This window comes from Eretmochelys imbricata, chromosome 10, assembly GCF_965152235.1.
Source record: "Eretmochelys imbricata isolate rEreImb1 chromosome 10, rEreImb1.hap1, whole genome shotgun sequence".
Lineage (NCBI taxonomy): Eukaryota > Metazoa > Chordata > Testudines > Cheloniidae > Eretmochelys > Eretmochelys imbricata.
In genome coordinates, this window is record NC_135581.1 from 33117469 (window position 1) to 33131801 (window position 14333).

General features: G+C 43.4%; 1 protein-coding gene across 1 annotated transcript in view; it reads right to left on the reverse strand.

Moving 5' to 3' along the window:
- Positions 1–635: 635 nt before the first annotated feature.
- Positions 636–14333, reverse strand: part of LOC144270752 (CREB-binding protein-like) — a 153471-nt gene continuing 139773 nt past the window's right edge. Inside the window, 4 exon segments of the mRNA XM_077827416.1 lie at positions 636–4027; positions 4029–5023; positions 7304–7585; positions 7869–8030. Of these exon segments, the coding sequence (XP_077683542.1) occupies positions 2899–4027; positions 4029–5023; positions 7304–7585; positions 7869–8030 (2568 nt within the window). The 3' untranslated portion in view covers positions 636–2898.

The following is a 14333-nucleotide window of genomic DNA, read 5'->3' on the forward strand; positions in this document are numbered from 1 at the left end:
ACTCTCTTATTCACTTGCAATCAAAGCTCTCTAAAGTGAATAGTGTATAGCAAAGCAGCTGGTACCTTATGATCTAGGATCTATTCCTAGCTCTGCCACTGTCAAAGTGGGATAGCACCTGTTCCCACACCCGTAAAATTCACCCTTTTATCTAAAGCACTCCGAAGGCTCTCTCTAAGAAACACTAAGAACCACATCTAATTTCTGAATTTATTTGAACATGACAGAGAAATTATGTGCCATCGCATTCAGCATGGTTGCAAAGCACATGAGATCAAGAACAGTGACAGTGCGCATTCTAGACTCTCCCTCCCACGCCCACCCCATACGTACGGTATTAGCAGCACTCTCTCAACAGGGATATCAGAACTTAATTACGTTTCTGTTTTCTATCAGGACTTTCTTGCACGCTTTCCACAGCTGGAAGCCAGCTGAACTGTAAGATGAAAGCAGCCCCATCTCCCTCAGGGTTTCGCTTATGCGGCTTTCGAAATAGTGCTAATGAATTTTTAAAATAAAAATTTATATATGTATATACACACACACACTAGCGGAACTCAGTAGTCAGCTAAACCTTAGTTCAGACTCAGCTGATGCTAATGGGCACTAGCCAATTGGAACCATCCTTCAATCCAAGCAGTTTTACCAGCTTTTATTAGAAACACCAGCACATTTCAAGTTTCTTCTTTTTGATCACAAATATAGTATTTTTCTCCTTTTATGTATACAGCATGAGACACAGCATCAGGGCTTTCCATCCTTTTTACAACAATTTCCTTTGGACAAGCTCTGGGTTAGTGTTCAGTGACCTCACCCCAGCCCAGAATTTTGACATCTTGATTGCTGAAGACAGTTGCACGGGAAGGTGAGTCCAAAGATGGTGATGTTGGTACAATAGTTTAGATTTGCAGAAGACGTTAAGCAGAGACCCTCTACAGTTTAAAAAAGATTACGCAGTGCTGTGGTGCACTACTATTTTCACAGTATGGGGCAAAAAGTTCTTCCACTTCCAGAAGTTAATACATTTGCTTTTTTTCCTTAAAACACTGTCCCAATTAAAAAAAAAAAATGTAATACTGGAGGAAGTGCTAACTTCATGTAAAAAGCCAAGCAAGCCAGGTGCTCCCAACCAGAGCAACGTCAGACCATGGGTTAGGGGGTATTCTTCTGGATTTGCTGCAAATCCCCTTTGAAGTTCACATAAGCTACATGACTAAAATGTAAGGTGTTGTAATCCTAGGCTAACGGTGGATTTAACTTTCATATCCTAAACCTGGAGACTTTCCTGAGTTTTCAATTCATAAACGAAGTAATTTATTGGGTGGTGGAGTGTGCCCATGAACATCAGGGCATGACGACAGGATATTAGATGGAACACGTACATGATTAGTTATTTTTATTCCACAGAAAACCCTCAAATCTAGACTTGGAGTTAACAGCAGAAAAATAGTGTTAAAGTCAATAGGTTTATATTATGTTCATCTTTTGCTATAGACTAAATAAATTAGCCTAGAATGAACTCAGTACTCTCTCTCTCCCAATGGTGATCCTTCTCTAAATTCAATGCATTTTAAAAAAGCAACGGCTATTAATAATTTATTCCAGTTAACCCTTTGGGATGAATGCCTGTAAGTATTAAATCTATGGGAAACAGATTATCTTCCTCTCCCCTTCCCCAAAAGAAACAATCGATAAAGGGTGTGGTAAAACAGACATGCTACTGACAGTATTCCTTTTATCGTGCCTTGCCTATCAATGCCACTGGCTGCTTCTGTGTAATGAGTGAATATTCATAGCCATGTCTTACAAAGAACATGATCCAAAAATATATATAAATAAATAAAAACCTTAAACATTCTTACATGGATTTTAAAGAACAGAATACATGTTAAAAACTTCAGTAATTTATATCAATTTTAAGCAATACTTTATATACAATGGAAAAAAGACATGCATAGTCCAAATACAATGTTGAAAACAGCATTTTCATAACAAAAAAACCCCAAACACTAAGTGTTAATACCATGTACATGAATTCAAGAAGGACCACCCTTTTTGTCTGTTGCACACAGTTTATTTAACAATATGATATATAAGTAAGAAATGAGGTTTTTTTTGTTTTTTTACCATTCTATACAGTGATTGAATCTTCGTGGATTTTCTTATTTATAGTAATTATAGAGCTTGCATGATTTACACTAGAATTGCTTTCCTCATTTCAAGTTTCACATAGAAGAAAGAATGAAAGAAAAGAATGTTTCTTCTCTACTGAAATCAGCATGGTCTAAGAGTGATCATCCCTATTTTTTTCCATCTAAAACCAGTTTTATCAGAGAAACAAAGCAACAATTTCTACATCTGCAAGACAAGGATTTTGGCATTAGCCAATGTTTGTGTGTGCAAGAGTCAATTCCTATTTTTTCCAGGGGTAATACTTCAAATGCCTGCAGAGTTCACTATAGAAAAAAATCTTCCCGCAACATGTCAAAGTTATCGGGATACATTATAATGTTGCATTTTTCAGGAAACAGTTTCTGAATATTATTTTTCTTCTCTTCTAAACACAAATGTTTAAAGTCTTGAAAATACAAATAAAAATATGAATATAATGAACTTGTTTTCCCATTAAAAAAAGGTATGAGTCAACAGGAACAAAAAAAATAAAAACCCCAAAAAAACAAAAACAAAAAAACCCACAAAAAAAAGAGACCAGATATTTTAACCGCCTGGCTTTAAGAAAAAAATATATTCTTTGTATTGTTTTTTTAAACAGCAATTCATTCTTCCATGTGTAGGAAGTAGCAGTTCCATCTAGGATTCAAAACAACCTAGATGTCTGAATTCTCAGTACAAAACGTCCAAGAACATGAAAGGAAAAAAAGTGATGCTCCCATAATGCTACAAACCCGCCACAAATTTTTCTAGTGTGTCTCCTGTTGTATCACCAACCAAAGACAATTCGTTAGACAATGCACTCCTGTTAGGGGTGTTTAACTGTGGAAGCATTGCACTCTGTTCTGGGTTGCCCAAGTGTCCCTGATCCATGGAGCTAGCCATAGTAACTGCAAGTCCCGGGTGGGGGGAACCAGTCTGGGGAGAGACATGATGAGGTGACGGTTGGGGCTGTATCCTTGGTGATGGGCTGGAATGTGGTGGTTGGGATTGGGGCCGGGGAGATTGAACAGGTGCTGGAGATCGCACCTGGTTGCTGAGGGATGTGGCAATCTGCTGGCCGGGGAGATGAGATGCCTGTGGTTGTCCTGAGAGCATATGTTGCTGGGGGCTCATGGGATTAGGCTGGCCTGGGGACCCTAGCTGCTGTTTTATCTGTTGCTGTTGCAGAATCCTTTGCTGCAGTGCTTGCTGAATGTTGGCGGTGCCATCTGTCCCCAGGCCAGGTTGGCCCATCTGATTCAGCTGGCCCATCTGAGCCATCTGTCCCATGGACCCCCCCGGTATTGATATATGCTGCTGCATTTGTTGCTGTTGCATGGCTTGAGGATAACCTCCAGGTCCTTGAGGCTGCTGAAACTGATTATGCCCTGCCATCCCTCCTGCCATGCCAGCACCTCCTTGCTGTTGCTGCTGCTGCTGCAGTAATTGCCGCCTCAATATCTCTCTATACTGTGGACTCATGTTTGCCATGCCAGGACTGTGTCCAGGGTTCATAATGTTTATCGCTTGCCCCTGGGGATTCATGCCACCGATTCCCTGCTGCTGAGGAGGAACACTCTGTCTCTGGCCTCCTGCTTGCATTGCACTTAGGGTCTGCAGGCTAGGCTGGGTGTGCATACCTTGCTAAGGCTGTATGCCTGCTTGTGGCTGCATCCCAGGCTGGTTTGCCACATATTTGGCTGTTCTCTGCTTTATAAAAGCTGCCATAAGCTGAGGGTTGGATTTGAGGATATTAAGAACCTGCTGTTGCTGCTGTGGAGAGCTGGGTGATTTCAGGGTCCGCAATAAGTCCTGAAGTGCATTCGGTGCAATGCTGCGTGGTGGCTGCTGCACCCCTGGCATTCTTGGCCCAGACAGTTTGCTGTGGCGGCATTGGCATAACAGGTCTCGGCATTCCCGGCTGCATTGTTTGCTGCGGTGGCATTGGAGTCGATTGCCATTGTCCAGGTTGCATGTTGGACATTACTGGACCACTTACGGGGCTGGGCCGGGGTACATTCATGCCAACCTGCTGCATCTGGTTCACTGAACCCACTGCTGGGTTTACTATTCCTGGACGGCCAGGGGGTAAACCATTGTTTAGGGGGTTGACCCTGTAGAGTTGCTGCTGCTGCTGCTGGGCAGCTTCTCTCTCAATCTGCCGAGCTGCTTCCACAGCAGCTGGGGGAGGCTGGGCAGGAGGTGTAGGTGCCGCCACCTGGTTTGTAGGTTTTCCTGTTGGAACAGTAGTAGGGGGTTGAGTCCTTGTTGCACTGGGGAAGCCAGCTGGTGACATACTTACAGGGGAGGGCTGGGGCTGAGGAGGCGGCTGCGGTGTTTGTGGCGTACTTGGCTGCTGCGTGGGAGTACCAGGCGTTGCTGAGGTAGGAGAAGGCAAACTTTGCTGAGGCACGTTTCGGGTGTTCATGGTAGCCATCCTTCGGCGCATTAACTGAGCTTGTTGGAGGCGGTGCTGAATCTGCTGCTGCCGAAGCTTGTGTTTAATATTGAGACAGAATGGCACAGGGCATTTGTTCTCTTGGCAGTGTTTGGCATGGTAGCAGCAAAGCGCAATTAGCTGTTTGCACACAGGACAGCCACCGTTTGTCTTGCGCTTGCAGCCCTTGGTATGCTGAACAACCCGTTTCATTTTCTGGCAGGATGGTAATGAGCAGTTTGCGTTGCGGCACTGACAGGCATGGACCAGGGACTGGATGCAGCGCTGGATGCTTAGTCGACGCGATTCCTGGGGGCTCTTTGACTGTTGCTCTCCTTGGCTGTTGCTCTCATCATCCAGACCCTGGCCCCATTTAACCATCTTGTGATCGTGGCTCTTAGTGTTGTAGCAGTTAATGCAAAGGTCGTAGTCCTAAAAATAAAGAAAAATCCACTCAGTTCAGCATCTTAATACAGCATAAAGCTCTTGACACTACAAGGGCTAAAAAGGTTATGCCAACGTATTCTTGATGTGAAACTAGGCTTTACTGTTCTGTGGGGTTTTTTTGCAGGGTGGGATCTGTCTTGCTCCACTCAGTGTCAACTAAGGCACATTCTGGAAGGGCCCAACACCCAGTGCTATGCCTGTAGGAACTGGGCCACCTCAAGAGAGGAGATGCTAGGCTCACCCAATATTTAGACGTAACAAATCCTGCATCTTGGTAGCAGATTAGACTAGAGGACCCTTGCAGTCCCTTCTAAGCCTATGGTTCTATTTGTGAAAATATTCCAGTTAAGTCACTCAAGAGCAAGTAACCTCTTTAGAAGCTACTCAGATAATATCCCCAGCAACTAATTGCCCTGCCTGCTTCTGTCCTTTTCAGATGCTATTATGAGACAGTAAGTTTCCACCCCATCAATTACAATTGCCTCACTGGGATAGGACATGACAGAGGAATATCCTTCTAGTAGACAGAGCTGATATTAAGCCCATTAATACTGCAGGAGCCAAAACTGCTCTAATGTGTCAGTGCTGAGCAAGAGGAACTCCAGAAATGGGTATTTTGAAACCCAAGAGGTGCTCCTCTTGAACCTTGACTTCTTCTTTGGGAAGAACAGTCTAACAACACTGCCTGAGAACAGAACTAACCAAAGCCAATATAAAACCAGTTGCTTTTTTTAAGTCTCCACAGATTGCAACCAACTCCATCAGGATGGTAGGCACCACTTAGAACAGTGGAACTCACTATACATTGTCTAAACTGTAACTTTAAAAATAATGTAGTAAAAACCTAAAACAACTAGAAAAAGAGAAGGCATTGCAGGGTAAGGAAAAAAAAAGAGTACAGCCAATGGTTTTAAGACTTGCCACTGCAGCAGCTGAACAGGAACGGAGGGGGCTGAGTTTGTAGCACCTTATATAATCTTCGAACTGATTGTTTGGACCTGTGAGGAAGTATGCACATAGCCCCTACTGTCTAAAAGGTTCCAACTTGGTACAGAGGACTCATGAATATTTCCACAAAGGAGCATAAGAATTGCCTGAGGTTCATCTAGACCAGTATCCTGTTCAATCTCATGTCAACATAAGCTAACCTCTGGTATAAAAGCGTCCCCCTGGGGATTAATACCAGTGTAACTGTAGCAGTAAAATTATACTGCTAAAATTCCCCTGATAGGCAAGCCCAGAGCTGCTGCCTACTCTGTAGAGATAGCTATCCAGAACAAAAGCCAAAAGCCTTAGCTCCTCTCCTCTGCTTAATTACTAATTAGATCAGTCTCCTGAAGTCCAGCTTAAGAGACTAGCACAATGAGTCTAAGCCCTGGTCTACACTAGGACTTTAGGTCGAATTTAACAGCGTTAAATCGATGTAAACCGGCACCCGTCCACACGATGAAGCCCTTTATTTCGACTTAAAGGGCTCTTAAAATCGATTTCCTTATTCCACCCCTAACAAGTGGATTAGCGCTTAAATCGGCCTTGCCAGGTCGAATTTGGGGTACTTGGACACAATTAGACGGTATTGGCCTCCGGGAGCTATCCCAGAGTGCTCCATTGTGACTGCTCTGGACAGCACTCTCAACTCAGATGCACGATTGTCTGCCGTTGCTCTGACGCAGGGAGGGGCGACTGACGACATGGCTTACAGGGTTGGCTTACAGGGAGTTAAAATCAACAAAGTGGGTGGCTTTACATCAAGGAGTATTTCAGGCAGGACTTCTCAGAGGGTTCCAATAAGAAATGGTGCACCTAAGTTATTGTTCTTATTGGAACAAGCAGGTTGGTCTGGCCTCTGATTGATACGTGGCTAGATTTACCTTGGTGCACCTTCTCTGTGAGTGACTGCAGTGTGACCTAAAGGAATGAGTCCCCTAGACGGGGGTACATGGACACTTATTACAGTGACAGAAAGGGTTTTCCCATTGCAGCAATACTCGAGAGGCAACACCTCAATTGACAAAAGAATTCTTCTGTCGACTCTAGCTGCGTCTACAGCAGGGGTTAGGTCATTCTGTGTCATGCACAGCATGAATAATTACTCTGCTATGGCAATTAACCCATGTTGGCAATCCCGAAACCCAGCTCAGAATTAGTTTCTGGATCTATGGGCAGTTCTCAGGACAACATTTAACATGGGTGAGAAGGAGGCACATTTAGAAGGAGAAGAGTGGAAAGAGAAAAAAAGAAGGAGTCAGACACATATGCACATACCTCACAGACAGTACAGTGCCACCTTGTTTCCACATGGTGCTTGCACTCATTGCACGTATAGACAAAACGATCCTGCCCTTGAGTATGTAGTTCTACGAGCATGCACAGTGTGGACCACTTGGATCGGCGTAATGAGGAGAACTCCCAGTGCTTATCTCTTGCTAAGGTAAGGAAGGCATCCCGTCCATCCATCAAATCACAGCTAAGTAATGGATCAGGGTCCACAATGGGAGGTAGGGTGTTTATTACAGGTCCAGCATGTAAGTGAATCACAAAGAAGACCTGCAAGTAAATGGGAAAAATGACTAGGGTTATAAAAATAACTCCAAAACATCTTTTAGAAATAAAAGCTTTTAAATAGAGAAACAAAGCCTATACCATACCAGAAATATGGTATGATCTAATTACTTTAGTTGAAGGTAACCTACTTCAATATGTACTGTAAAAGAAAAATAAAAGTCTTATTGCAATCACAAGCATTGCTCCTTCTGTTTTGACTTAACCATTGTCAAGCCTCATTTTACAAAAATGTTATCTCCTATTTCAGCAGTATTTTTGACTGTACCTCTTCATGCTTTTCCATGGTGGCATAGAGTTTATGGGACAGATCATTGGACACATTTGGCATGCTGGGTTTCTTTTTGTTAGCTCTACTGATGCTGCTCTTATTCTTGTTGGTTTTTTTATTGTTCTTTTTCTTAGCATTCTTGCTGTCACTCTGGCTCCCCTGCAATAAATATGTTGGAAGGATGTTAAACTTTGTAAAACTCTGTTCCATTTACTATTGTTTCACTCAAGCCCTTTGCTGTCAAGAGTTGAGTTGAGTTGAGACTTCGTTCCAAATTATGTAAACTAGCCACACTACTGCTGGCATATCAAGTCTTCCAGGGGAAATAGGAGGCATGAATTTAAAACTTGTCAGGCAAGGGAAGGAAAACAAATCAATTTTCAAACAATTTACAGTAACATAAATGTGTTTGTAATTTAAATATACATATATTCATTTAAGGATTTGGGATTTTATGCAGTTTTCTTTTCATTATAACTTGTGTGAAAGCTTTGCACACTTCACCTTTCACAGCTTGCCAGCAGTTCTTTACACAGCACCAATATTTTAGGAGTTTAACAAAACTGCCTTGCCCTTGGGATTTCAGATGCTCTTTTGAGCTCTGTCACTTCGAACAGCTTTGTTTCTCTGAAACTCTGTGCGCCCCGAGGCTCAACGTGCAGACAAGGATGAGTGTTCTGGGGGCTTTAAAATTAAGACGACTACATACTTCATTCAGAAAATTTGCTCCTGCGCATGTACAATTCTTTCCAATAGAAGTTTCCTAACAAGGGCATATGCCAGAGCTGCAGTGACACAACAGACCATAATGACTGTGTATTAAATGGTAGAGGCAAGCACATGGACAATAATTTCCTTTTAAAACCCATCAGTATGGATTTTCACAGCTCACTGAGGGATCAATTTACGTATGAACAATAATAATTTTTAAAGCACTTTCTATGCCCATTTACAGGTCAGATTATGATTAGATTGATAAGACCAGGAAAAAAGTTGCCTCTCTTTGGAACTAGATGCCCTTGACAATTATTTTAAAACATGAACACCAAGTCAAAAACCTCCCAAAACACCCCCTCCCCGAGTTGTGATTTCCACAATCCAAAAGCACTCGTGAAAATTCTATGAAATGAAATACACACACTTATATTCTTTGTAAGAAATTTATTCAAACACGAAGGCAAACACTATCTAAATGGAAAAGCTTGCAATTCAGTAAACATAATAAAGTCTCCAGTCTTCTAACAAGTTTAGATACCAATATTATTTTATCAATTCATTCATTTTTTCAGCATCTAACTTGTCCTGAAATTTTGACCAAGCCTATGTGAATGTATTAAAAACACACTCTAGTGCTGCTGAGGGGAGTCAGACAGAAGTGTAGGTCTTTTCAAAACTGACCATGTTCTGAATTCAACTGTCCTGCATTCCTTTATTTTCCTTCCAAAATTTTAATGCAACAATGATACAGCCTCCTTTGCAAACATATGCTCAGGGCAGAAATCTAGCCCTTCACTCTTAAATGCTAGGAGAGAAAGGAAAGTCACGGTTATGTTCTATCAGCCACATTTCAGCCTCTTCTTCCTAGTCCGAGAACAACGTATGACCTCTGTGTATGGGATCAGTCATTAATTCCATAGCTTCCTTAAATAATTTTTTGGTTTTGTCCTTGTGCTGTTCCAGCTCTTTGCTGTCAATTAGATCAAACCAGATTTCCCTCTGAGATGGTGATGGTGTTATCAGTCTGTAATCTGACAAGGCCCTTCAAAACTTCCTTCAATTGCTTTTGTACATTTCATGCCTGTCTACACAGGCCCTTGTTAAGTAACATGTTAGTATTTTTTGATCCAAGTCCTCCTCCTCTTCCTCCTCCTCAGTGCAACTTAACATTTATGTTTGAGTGCAAAGGCATAAAAACAGGGCTTATCTTCAACAGCAACCAAGGACTGTTCAGTGCAGCTTGGAGCAGAGGAGAGGGTAAAACTGCCCTTTTGCACTCCCCTCTTTTTGCACCATCCAGGTTCTTCAAGGTGTGTCCCCGTATCAGTGCTCTACTGTAGGTGTATCTGTGCCCCTGATTCAAGATTTTAGGTAGCAGTGTCTGTTCAGCCTGCACACATGCTCTCCCTCCCTTGTGCTCCGCCACGAAGCTACCTAGCGCTGTGTGGGCAAACCGCTCTCAGTTCCTTCTCTACAACAGAGCCCCCTTTTTGTAAACTCTGAAGTAGAGGGCAAGAGCATGGTTCATGGAGTACCTATAGGAACACACATCTTGAAGCACCATCATTACTGCACAAGGTACATAACTTCCTCTTTGAGTAGTGTCCCTATGGGTGCTCCACTGTAGGTGAATTCACAGCAGTGTCCTCCAAAGAGGGCTGGGGCTTTGGAATGGAGTCTATTATTGATGATGCCATCGAGCTGAAGTTGGCATCAGAAGCTGAGTCTGAAGTAATTACATAGTGTTCTGTGAAAGTATGAGCAGAGGCCCACGTTGCTGCCCTGCAGATTTCTGAGATGGAAATATCTTTAAACAAACGCAACAGAGGTGGAGATGGATCACGTGGAGTGTGTGCAAATTCCTGATGGAGGCAGCAGGTTACAGGCATGACAACAGTTAATGCAATTCGAGACCCATCTGGAAAGCCTTTGAGCTGATATTGAGGAGCCCTTGGATTGGTCTGCAATGGAGAGGAAGAGTTTAGGAGAGTTCCTAAAGCCCTTCGTCCTGTCAAAATAAAATGCTAAGGCTCTCCTAACGTCAAGCATATGTAGTATTGCCTCCCTGTTGTCACGGTGCGGTCTGAGGGGGAAAAAGGTGGGGAAGGGGATGAGTTGGTTTATGTGGAAGGATCAGGCCACCGTGGGAAGGAACTCTGGGTGCAGCCTCAGTGATTTAGACTTTAAAGAAGACAGTGAAGGGTGGGTGCACCATCAACACCACTATTTCCCCTATTCGTCACGCCGAGAATAGGGGAATAGTGGCTGAGGCCACTTGAAATGCTGTCTTTATGGACAGGTGCAGAAGACAGCAAGTGGCCGAAAGTTCAAAGGGTGGTCTAGTTAGGGCCTTTAGAACTAGTCTGAGGTCCCAAGTTGGAGTGGAGCGCCTGGTATGTGGGAAGAGGTTTCCCATGCCCTTGAAGAATCTTCATGTTGTTGGATTGGCAAATACCAAATATCCATCCACCTGCTGGTGGAAGGTTGTTATGGCCACAAGATGTACTTGGAGTTAGCTAAGGCCTGGGCTACACAGGAGGGGGTGGGTGTGGTGTTTCGAGCTAAGATACATTATTCGCGTAGCTGAAGTCAAAGTATCTTAGTTCGAGTTACCTGGCCATCCTTACGGCAGCGAGTTGACTGTGGCGTCTCCCCTGTCGACTCCACTGGCGTCTCCTGCCGAGCTGGAGTACAGGCGTCGATTCGGGGATTGATTTATCGCGTCTTGACGAGATGCGATAAATCGATCCCTGATAGAACGATCACTACCCACCGAGCCGGGCCAAGCCGGCGGGTAGTGAAGGCATACCCCAAGAGAGAGACCAGCCTTTTTGAGATCTAGTATATAGTCTAGGATCAAAAGGAGGGAGGAAGATGTCAGAGCATCTTGTTTGGAATTGCACCAAATTAGGAATTGTTGCTACTTTTGGAGGTAAGTGCGACAAGTCATCAATTTCCTACTGTGTAGGATCATGTTCTTCACCTCCTTGGAGAAGCAGCTCTCTGTGTTGGAACCACGAAGGAGCCAAGGCTGGAGCCAGAGGATCTGTAAGTTGGGGTTACAGATCTGTTGTTTTGGGAGAGTAGGTGAGGAATGGACTGAAGAGGAATTGGAGGACACATTGCTAGCTGCATAAGGTATGGGTACTATACTTGTCTCAGCCAGGTGGGGAAAATTAGTATAACTTACTTTTTCCTGCCTTATCTTTAATAGGACCGTCGATATCAAAGGGAACGGAGAAAAGGCGTAAAGCAACTCTCTGCCCCATTGAAGAAGGAAAGCCTCTCCTAGGGACTGCTTCCCCAGTCTGGCTCTGGAGCAGTAGCAGGGACACTTCTTGTTCCGGTCTACTGCTGGGGTTCCCCATCAACTGAATATGTTGTGGACCACTGTTGAGTTAATTTCCCATTTGTATTTGCGTGAGAAATTTTGTCTGAGACTGTCTGCTGTCATAATTTGTACCCCTGGCAGATAAGTGGCTGATATGAGTACACTGTGGAGAATGTACCAGTTCCAGAGTTTTAGTGCTTCCGTGCAAAAGAGAGGGTGACCTGGCGCCTCCCTGACAATTTATGTAAAACATGCATGCTGTGTTGTCTGTCATGATTTTTGTGAGAGTATCCCTGATGAATGGGAGAAAGTGTGCACAGGAATTTCTGACGACTCTTACCTCCAAAAGGTTGATGTGGAGTACAGCTTCCATGAGGGACCATTTGCCCTGAACTCTGCAGATGTTCAGGTGGGTCCCCAGCCTATCAGAGAGGTGTCTGTTGTTAGAATCAGTATTGTTGGGGGTTGCGCGAATAGGATCCGTGCACAGACCTTGGATAGGGCTTTCCACCATTCCAGGGAATGTTTAACTCCGGAGAGTATCACTAGCAGCTTGTTTAGCCTGTCTTTGTTTGGAGTGCAAACAGATCTGAACCATGCCTGTAGACATCTCATGTGTAGTCGGGCATGAGATGTCACAAACGTGCATGCTGCCATGTGCCCGAGGCAATTTCTGGTTGACATTTGTTGGCTGTCTCTGAGACTGGTCAGGCTGTCGATACTGTGCTGTGGGGAGAATGCTCTCGCTTGCACTGTGTTGAGTTTGGCCTCTATGAATGACAAACAATGTACTGGAGTCAAGGTCAATTTCTGGATATTGAGTTGTAGACCCAGTTGCACAAATATGTGCATAGTCCTTTGGGTAGCTCATAAAGCGTCTTCAAAGGAACGAACCTTGAAAAAGGCAATTGTCCAGATATGGGTAAATACCTAATGTTCATAGATGTTCACAGATGCGCACCTACGACGGAGAAGACCTTGGAGAATACTCCTGAGTGCAGAGGACTTGTCAGCCAAGAGTCTGGAGCTCTCAAAAAGGTGGTCCTCAACCATCATCTGTACTTCTTTGGCAGCCCTGAGAGGTGCAACTATGAAACCCACCTCATTACCACCACCATTAAAACTGAGCAGGCCACTGTATCCGCAACATTCAATGTGGTCTGTAGTGCCGTTCTCACTACCAGCTGGCCCTTATGGATGATGGTTTGAAACTGTTCTCGTGCTTCTGGCAAGTGGTAAATAAAGGACCTGAGTTTTCCATAATTCATATGGTCGTACTTTGCTATTAAGGTTTGGCAGTTTGAAGTCCTGAATTGCAGAGTTGCTGAGGAGCATGCTTTCCTTCCAAATAAGTCGAGCCTCTTCCAGTCTCTATCCTGTGGCATTGATTTAGTGTGGTGTTGCTTTCCTTATGAATTAATGGCATTCACAATAGAGTTAGGTTGACGATGTGTAAAAAAATAAAGACTGCCTCTTTTGGGGGTACGTAATACTTCTTGTTGGCCCTTTTGTATGTTGGCGCAACAGAAATTGGTATCTGCCAGATAATCTTGGCAGGATCTAAAAGTGCCTTGTTACCTGAGAGAGCAATTCTTGAAGAGGAGGAGGTGTGCAATATATCCGGGGGCATCACTGCCTCATCTGGTGAGGAAGAGGAGATATTTGTCATCTAGTCTCCTCTTCTAGTCTGGCCTCCTGGTCCTCGTAAGTGTCCTCCTAAGGTTCTGGGGCTCTGAATATGAGTATATTATGGGGGTGGCACCAATTCCAGAGTTTTAATGCTTCTGTGCAAAAGAGGGTGACCTGGCACCTCCCTATCAATTTATGTAAAACATGCATGCTATGTTTGTGACGTTGCACTCAATATGCTTTATGAAAATATGCTTATGAATGTAAATATGATGTAACTGGAATATGCTTCATGCAAAAGGTCTCTTGTAAGGTATCATTTAAAAGCTTATAACAGTGGTTCCCAAACTTTAACAACCTTTGAACCCCTTTCACTAAAATGTTGAGTCTTGTGAACCCCCTCCTAAAACTGAGTATTTCCAGGGATTTTCTCCTTTACCTGAGTATAAATTATAAAAGCAGTGATCTTGGAAATATAAAATTTGTTTTTAATAATAAATAGTGTGTAATCATATCATTAATTATTTATCATTACAGTATTTTTATTACATTATGAAAACGGCAACACTCTTCCAAGATCTCACTTTCATAGCTTGTATCACTTTGAATAAGCCTGTTATCAGACAAGGCTCCTATGTTTCATCAAGGAGTATTAGATGTGAAACAACATGAAGGTATTTAAGAAGCCAACTCAAAGTGTTCCTCCTACACAAGCATTCAGGTCTTGAGCAGTCCAGGCAAACAACGCGTGATACAACAAAGCTTAAACTTGTTCTTCATAATAA